Below are 9,185 nucleotides of genomic sequence, written 5' to 3'. Positions count from 1 at the left end.
TGCATGATCCCGTGATCAACCACTTGATCACATTGAGCTCATTATGATGATGCATTACCGAGTGGGCCCAAAGATATCTCTCCGTCATACGGAGTGACAAATCCCAGTCTTGATTCGTGCCAACCCAACAGACACTTTCGGAGATACCTGTAATGTACCTTTATAGTCACCCAGTTACGTTGTGACGTTTGGCACACCCAAGGAACTCCTACGGTATCCGGGAGTTGCACAATCTCATGGTCTAAGGAAATGATACTTGACATCCAGAAAAGCTACAGCAAACGAACTACACGACCTTTGTGCTATGCTTAGGTTTGGGTCTTGTCCATCACATCATTCTCCTAATGATGTGATCCCGTTATCAATGACATCCCCATGTCCATAGCCAGGAAACCATGACTATCTGTTGATCAACGAGCTAGTCAACTAGAGGCTCACTAGGGACACATTATGGTATATGTATTCACACATGTATTACGATTTCCGGATAACACAATTATAGCATGAATAAAAGACAATTATCATGAACAAGGAAATATAATAATAATGCTTTTATTATTGCCTCTAGGGCATATTTCCAACAGTCTCCCACTTGCACTAGAGTCAATAATCTAGTTACATTGTGATGAATCGAACACCCATGGAATTTTGGTGTTGATCATGTTTTGCTCTAGGGAGAGGTTTAGTCAATGGATCTGCTACATTCAGGTCCGTATGTACTTTACAAATATCTATGTCTCCATCTTGAACATTTTCACGAATGGAGTTGAAGCGACGCTTGATGTGCCTGGTCTTCTTGTGAAACTTGGGCTCCTTGGCAAGTGCAATAGCTCTAGTGTTGTCACAGAAGAGTTTGATCGGCCCCGACGCATTGGGTATGACTCCTAGGTAGGTGATGAACTCCTTCACCCAAATTGCTTCATGTGCTGCCTCCGAGGCTTCCATGTACTCCGCTTCACATGTAGATCCCGCCACGACGCTCTGCTTGCAACTGCACCAGCTTACTGCCCCACCATTCAAAATATACACGTATCTGGTTTGTGACTTAGAGTCATCCAGCTCTGTGTCGAAGCTAGCATCGACGTAACCCTTTACGACGAGCTCTTCGTCACCTCCATAAATGAGAAACATGTCCTTAGTCCTTTTTAGGTACTTCAGGATATTCTTGACCGCTGTCCAGTGTTCCTTGCCGGGATTATCTTTGGTACCTTCCTACCAAACTTACGGCAAGGTTTACATCAGGTCTGGTACACAACATGGCATACATAACAGACCCTATGGCTGAGGCATAGGGGATGACACTCATCTCTTCTATATCTTCTGCCGTGGTCGGACATTGAGCTGAGCTCAATTTCACACCTTGCAACACAGGCAAGAACCTCTTCTTAGACTGATCCATATTGAACTTCTTCAATATCTTATCAAGGTATGTGCTTTGTGAAAGACCTATGAGGCGTCTTGATCTATGTCTATAGATCTTGATGCCTAATATATAAGCAGCTTCTCCAAGGTCCTTCATTGAAAAACTCTTATTCAAGTAGGCCTTAATGCTGTCCAAAAGCTCTATATCATTTCCCATCAAAAGTATGTCATCTACATATAATATGAGAAATGCTATAGAGATCCCACTCACTTTCTTGTAAACGCAGGCTTCTCCATAAGTCTGCATAAACCCAAACGCTTTGATCATCTCATCAAAGCGAATGTTCCAACTCCGAGATGCTTGCACCAGCCCATAAATCGAGCGTTGGAGCTTGCACACCTTGTCAGCATTCTTAGGATCGACAAAACCTTCCGGCTGCATCATATACAGTTCTTCCTTAAGATAACCGTTAAGGAATGCCGTTTTGACATCTATTTGCCATATCTCATAATCATAGTATGCGGCAATTGCTAACATGATTCGGACGGACTTCAGCTTTGCTACGGGAGAGAATGTCTCATCGTAGTCAACCCCTTGAACTTGTCGATAACCCTTAGCGGCAAGCCTAGCTTTATAGATGGTCACATTACCATCCCGTCTGTCTTCTTCTTAAAGATCCATTCATTTTCTATGGCTCGCCGATCATCGGGCAAGTCAGTCAAAGTCCATACTTCGTTTTCATACATGGATCCTATCTCGGATTTCATGGCTTCCAGCCATTTGCCGGAATCCGGGCCCGCCATCGCTTCTTCATAGTTCGAAGGTTCACCGTTGTCTAACAACATGATTTCCAAGACAAGGTTGCCGTACCACTCTGGTGCGGAACGTGTCCTTGTGGACCTTCGAAGTCCAGTAGGAGCTTGATCAGAAGTATCTTGATCATCATCATTAACTTCCTCTCTGATTGGTGCAGGCACCACAGGAACATTTTCCTGTGTTGCGCCACTTTCCGGTTCAAGAGGTAATACTTCATCAAGTTCCACTTTCCTCCCACTTACTTCTTTCGAGAGAAACTCCTTCTCTAGAAAGGATCCATTCTTGGCAACAAAGATCTTGCCTTCGGATCTGAGGTAGAAGGTATACCCAATAGTTTCTTTAGGGTATCCTATGAAGACACATTTTTCCGACTTGGGTTCGAGCTTTTCAGGTTGAAGTTTCTTGACATAAGCATCGCATCCCCAAACTTTTAGAAACGACAGCTTAGGCTTCTTCCCAAACCATAATCCATACAGTGTCGTCTCAACGGATTTCGACGGAGCCCTATTTAAAGTGAATGCGGCAGTCTCTAAAGCATAGCCCCAAAATGACAGCGGTAAATCGGTAAGAGACATCATAGATCGCACCATATCTAATAGAGTGCGATTACGACGTTCGGACACACCATTACGCTGAGGTGTTCCAGGCGGCGTGAGTTGTGAAACTATTCCACATTTTCTTAAGTGTGTACCAAATTCGTGACTCAATATTCTCCTCCACGATCTGATCGCACAAACTTGATTTTTCTGTCACGTTGATTCTCAACCTCACTCTGAAATTCCTTGAACTTTTCAAAGGTTTCAGACTTGTGTTTCATTAAGTAGATATACCCATATCTACTCAAGTCATCAGTGAGGGTGAGAACATAACGATAGCCACCACGAGCCTCAACACTCATTGGACCGCACACATCAGTATGTATGATTTCCAATAGGTTGGTTGCTCGCTCCATTGTTCCTGAGAACGGAGTCTTGGTCATCTTACCCATGAGGCATGGTTCGCACGTGTCAAATGATTCGTAATCAAGAGACTCTAAAAGTCCATCTGTATGGAGCTTCTTCATGCGTTTGACACCTATGTGACCAAGGCGGCAGTGCCACAAGTATGTGGGACTATCATTATCAACCTTACATCTTTTGACATTCACACTATGAATATGTGTAGCATTACGCTCGAGATTCATTAAGAATAAACCATTCACCATAGGAGCATGACCATAAAACATATCTCTTATATAAATAGAACAACCATTATTCTCGGAATTAAATGAGTAGCCATCTCGTATTAAACGAGATCCTGATACAATGTTCATGCTCAAACTTGGCACTAAATAACAATTATTGAGGTTCAAAACTAATCCCGTAGGTAAATGTAGAGGTAGCGTGCCGACGGCGATCACATCGACCTTGGAACCATTCCCGACGCGCATCGTCACCTCGTCCTTCGCCAATCTCCGCTTATTCCGCAGCTCCTGCTTTGAGTTACAAATGTGAGCAACTGCACCGGTATCAAATACCCAGGAGCTACTACGAGTATTGGTAAGGTACACATCAATTACATGTATATCACATATACCTTTCGTTTTGCCGGCCTTCTTGTCCGCTAAGTATTTGGGGCAGTTCCGCTTCCAGTGACCACTTCCCTTGCAATAAAAACACTCAGTCTCGGGCTTGGGTCCATTCTTTGGCTTCTTCCCGGCAGCTTGCTTACCGGGCGCGGCAACTCCCTTGCCGTCCTTCTTGAAGTTCTTCTTACCCTTGCCTTTCTTGAACTTAGTGGTTTTATTCACCATCAACACTTGATGGTCCTTTTTGACTTCTACCTCTGCTGATTTCAGCATTGAAAATACTTCAGGAATGGTCTTTTCCATCCCCTGCATATTGAAGTTCATCACAAAGCTCGTGTAGCTCGGTGGAAGCGATTGAAGGATTCTGTCAATGACCGCGTCATCCGGGAGATTAACTCCCAGCTGAGTTAAGCGGTTATGTAATCCAGATATAGTGAGTATGTGCTCACTGACAGAACTATTTTCCTCCATCTTACAGCTGAAGAACTTGTCGGAGACTTCATATCTCTCGACCCGGGCATGAGCTTGGAAAACCATTTTCAGCTCTTCGGACATCTCATATGCTCCGTGTCGCTCAAAACGCTTTTGGAGCCCCGGTTCTAAGCTGTAAAGCATGCCGCACTGAACGAGGGAGTAACATCGGCACGTGTCTGCCAAGCGTTCATAACGTCTTGGTTCTGTGGGACGGGTGCGTCACCTAGCGGTGCTTGTAGGACATATTCTTTCTTGGTAGCTATGAGGATGATTCTCATGTTTCGGACCCAGTCCGTATAGTTGCTGCCATCGTCTTTCAGCTTGGTTTTCTCTAGGAACGCGTTGAAGTTGAGGACAACGTTGGCCATTTGATCTACAAGACATTTTGTAAAGATTTTAGACTAAGTTCATGATAATTAAGTTCATCTAATCAAATTATACAATGAACTCCTACTTAGATAGACATCCCTCCAGTCATCTAAGTATAACATGATCCGAGTTGACTAGGCCGTGTCCGATCATCACGTGAGATGGACTAGTCAACATCGGTGAACATCTTCATGTTGATCGTATCTTCTATACGACTCATGCTCGACCTTTCGGTTTTCTGTGTTCCGAGGCCATGTATGTACATGCTAGGCTCGTCAAGTCAACCTAAGTGTATTGCATGTGTAAATCTGTCTTACACCCGTTGTATGTGAACGTTGGAATCTATCACACTCGATCATCACGTGGTGCTTCGAAACAACGAACTGTCGCAACGGTGCACAGTTAGGGGGAACACTTTCTTGAAATTATTATGAGGGATCATCTTATTTACTACCGCCGTTCTAAGTAAACAAGATGCAAAAACATGGTAAACATCACATGCAATCAAATAATAATAGTGACATGATATGGCCAATATCACATAGCTCCTTTGATCTCCATCTTGGGGCTCCATGATCATCTTGTCACCGGCATGACACCATGATCTCCATCATCATGATCTCCATCATCGTGTCTCCATGAAGTTGCTCGCCAACTATTACTTCTACTACTATGGCTAACGCGTTTAGCAATAAAGTAAAGTAATTTACATGGCGTTTCTCAATGACACGCAGGTCATATAAAAAATAAAGACAACTCCTATGGCTCCTGCCGGTTGTCATACTCATCGACATGCAAGTCGTGATTCCTATTACAAGAACATGATCTCATACATCTCATATATATCATTCATCATTCATCACAACTTTGGCCATATCACATCACAAATCACTTGCTGCAAAAACAAGTTAGACGTCCTCTAATTGTTGTTGCAAGTTTTACGTGGCTGCAAAAGGGTTCTAGCAAGAACGTTTTCTTACCTACGTAATAGCCACAACGTGATTTGTCAACTTCTATTTACCCTTCATAAGGACCCTTTTCATCGAATCCGCTCCAACTAAAGTGGGAGAGACAGACACCCGCTAGCCACCTTATGCAACTAGTGCATGTCAGTCGGTGGAACCAGTCTCACGTAAGCGTACGTGTAAGGTCGGTCCGGGCCGCTTCATCCCACAATACCGCTGAAGCAAGATAAGACTAGTAGCGGCAAGAAAGTTGACAACATCTACGCCCACAACAATTTGTGTTCTACTCGTGCAAGGAGAACTACGTATAGACCTAGCTCATGATGCCACTGTTGGTGTCTATGAACGTTGCAGAAAACAAAAATTTTCCTACGGTTTCACCAAGATCCATCTATGAGTTCATCTAGCAACGAGTGATCGGATTGCATCTACATACCTTTGTAGATCACGCGCGGAAGCGTTCAAAGAACGGGGATGAGGAAGTCGTACTCGACGTGATCCAAATCACCGGAGATCCTAGCGCCGAACGGACGGCACCTTCGTGTTCAACACACGTACGGTCAGCGTGATGTCTCCTCCTTCTTGATCCAGCAAGGGGGGAGGAAAGGTTGATGAAGATCCAGCAGCACGACGGCGTGGTGGTGGATGCAGAGCGTCACCGCAGCAGGGCTTCGCCGTTATACTGCGAGAGGGAGAGGTGTAGCAGGGGAGAGGGAGGCGCCAAGACTCAAGGGTGTGGCTGCCCCTCCCTCCCCCCCTTTATATAGGCCCCTTGGGGGGCGCCGGCCCTTGGAGATTGCATCTCCCAAGGGGGGCGGCGGCCAGGGGGGTGGAGTACCCCCCAAGGCAAGTGGGGCGCCCCCCCACCCTAGGGTTTTCAACCCTAGGAGCAGGGGGTGGGCCAAGGGGGGCGCACCAGCCCACTATGGGCTGGTTCCCCTCCCCACTTCAGCCCATGGGGCCCTCCGGGATGGGTGGCCCCACCTGGTGGACCCCCAGGACCCATCCGGTGGTCCCGGTACAATACCGGTGGTCCCAGTACAATACCGGTGACCCCCGAAACTCTCCCGATGGCCGAAACTGCACTTCCTATATATAATTCTTCACCTCCGGACCATTCCGGAACTCCTCGTGACGTCCGGGATCTCATTCGGGACTCCGAACAACTTTCGGGTTACTGCATATTCATATCTCTACAACCCTAGCGTCACCGAACCTTAAGTGTGTAGACCCTACGGGTTCGGGAGACATGTAGACATGACCGAGATGGCTCTCCGGTCAATAACCAACAGCGGGATCTGGATACCCATGTTGGCTCCCACATGCTCCTCGATGATCTCATCGGATGAACCACGATGTCGAGGACCTAATCAATCCCGTACTCAATTCCCTTTGTCAATCGGTACGTTACTTGCCCGAGACTCGATCGTCGGTATCCCAATACCTTGTTCAGTCTCGTTACCGGCAAGTCACTGTACTCGTACCGTAATGCATGATCCCGTGATCAACCACTTGATCACATTGAGCTCATTATGATGATGCATTACCGAGTGGGCCCAGAGATACCTCTCCGTCATACGGAGTGACAAATCCCAGTCTCGATTCGTGCCAACCCAACAGACACTTTCGAAGATACCTGTAATGTACCTTTATAGTCACCAGTTACGTTGTGACGTTTGGCACACCCAAGGCACTCCTACGGTATCCGGGAGTTGCACAATCTCATGGTCTAAGGAAATGATACTTGACATCCAGAAAAGCTACAACAAACGAACTACATGATCTTTGTGCTATGCTTAGGTTTGGGTCTTGTCCATCACATCATTCTCCTAATGATGTGATCCCGTTATCAATGACATCCCCATGTCCATAGCCAGGAAACCATGACTATTTGTTGATCAACGAGCTAGTCAACTAGAGGCTCACTAGGGACACATTATGGTCTATGTATTCACACATGTATTACGATTTCCGGATAACACAATTATAGCATGAATAAAAGACAATTATCATGAACAAGGAAATATAATAATAATGCTTTTATTATTGCCTCTAGGGCATATTTCCAACACCAAGCTCTCACCAAACAAAGATCATCCATCCCCGTGTAATTCCCGGTTCATTTTCCAAATTTTGCTTGGCTAGCATCGAACTCCTCCTCCTCCTCAAACTCTTCTACATCATCATTGCTGTCACTCCCCTCTTCCACCTCGGTTTCGACCTCAGCTCCCATGCCCGAATTGAATGCGTGAAGTGGAGCACTCATATGTTCACCTCGTTCTCCTCCAGCAAATCCGCATATGATGTATGAACATAACTACTAAATCCAAAGGCCAAAACACTAAGCAAACGAACCAAATTTGGCACACACTGGTTGAAAGGGAATTTTTTTCTTACCTCTCCGGCATTTCCTCGAACATGTTGTGGACGCCGGTGGAGTGGCCGAGATCGTGTGGTACATGGGCCACCGGATTGGGGGAGGAGGCGCCCATCCTCGAGCCGCCACTGCCTTCTTCGTCGGGCCCTCGGCCTGTGATTCTGGCCGTCCACCGGAGGAGGTGGAGGAGGCGCCCGTCCTCGAGGGAGTATGGCGGAAGAAGTTGGCGCGACGGCTGAGACGACTCCATGGACGATGTGGTTGCCCTATCGCTTCCGCTTCATGCCGGCGGTGAGAGAAGTTGGCACAACGGCGAGGAAGCCGGTCGTGGGAGGCACAGAAGGTCGAGGCAGCACCGATAGGGTATGCGAGGCATGAAAACCGACGTGCGATTATCGTGGGTTCTCCATGCCATCAATTGGGGGCGTGATGACATGAGAAGGCGCGGGGTCGGGGAGATCGTCGACGGAGGCGAGGGGAGGGAGGGCGGGAAGCAAGTAGAAGAAATGCCCCTCTCGCTAACTTGCGCGAGAGATGAGGGAATCGGTAAATCCGGGGGAGAAGTGAGCATATGTGGTAGGAGGGCTGAAATATACCGCTCTCCTAATTTTTTTCCAAGACCTACGCAGGGCGTTTTTTCTCTCCGATCCCGTAAAACGGTGGTTATTATAGTGGCCGGACATTTTGCGGGATCTGCTAGAGATGCTTTTATGGATTTCCGTTGAAGTTTAATCTAAAGCTCTTTAGAAAAGGTCAAAATAATATGTAGCCCGTCTTTCCAATTTGAAGGCGTCCTATGCCCAGGGTCACCGCTATCTGTCCAAGGAAGCGTAAAGTTTCTATCTCGCCTGCCCTGGTCCTTGTCGCGCCCCGGCTCCCCTTCCGAGCTACCACAGTTGGGGCGAAACCGAAATTCGCAGGCTAGGGTTTGCTCCGCGTCGTGTCCACAGTTCGCCGCCACTGACGCCGGGATGCAGAGGTACGGGCTGCAGCTCCGCAAAAAGCCGGCGACCTCCTCGTCGTCTCGACCGCCACCTCCGGCGCGCCCCCTGGCGGCCTTCGCCGACGACAGCGATGACGATGTGGAGGCCGACATCCTCCGACAGTCATCGAAGAAACGCGCCCTCGAGAAGGTAAGCAGCCATCCGGATCCCATGCCCTCGGTTGCACGAGCCCTTTTGCTGCTCCCTGCCCCGCCTCGCTGCGCCACGCAGCCCCCGCCGGTCGCTGCCGCTGCGCTTTCGCTCCGTCCTC

General features: G+C 47.5%; 1 protein-coding gene across 1 annotated transcript in view; it reads left to right on the top strand.

The window, feature by feature from the left end:
* Positions 1-8,774: 8,774 nt before the first annotated feature.
* Positions 8,775-9,185, top strand: part of LOC119355225 (nuclear speckle splicing regulatory protein 1-like) — a 4,516-nt gene continuing 4,105 nt past the window's right edge. The window contains exon 1 of the mRNA XM_037622008.1: positions 8,775-9,064. Within this exon, the coding sequence (XP_037477905.1) occupies positions 8,903-9,064 (162 nt within the window). The 5' untranslated portion in view covers positions 8,775-8,902. The remainder of the gene's footprint in view (positions 9,065-9,185) is intronic.

Source organism: Triticum dicoccoides, chromosome 2A (assembly GCF_002162155.2).
Source record: "Triticum dicoccoides isolate Atlit2015 ecotype Zavitan chromosome 2A, WEW_v2.0, whole genome shotgun sequence".
Classification (NCBI taxonomy): Eukaryota; Viridiplantae; Streptophyta; class Magnoliopsida; order Poales; family Poaceae; genus Triticum; species Triticum dicoccoides.
This window is presented reverse-complemented; position numbering and strand designations above follow the sequence as displayed.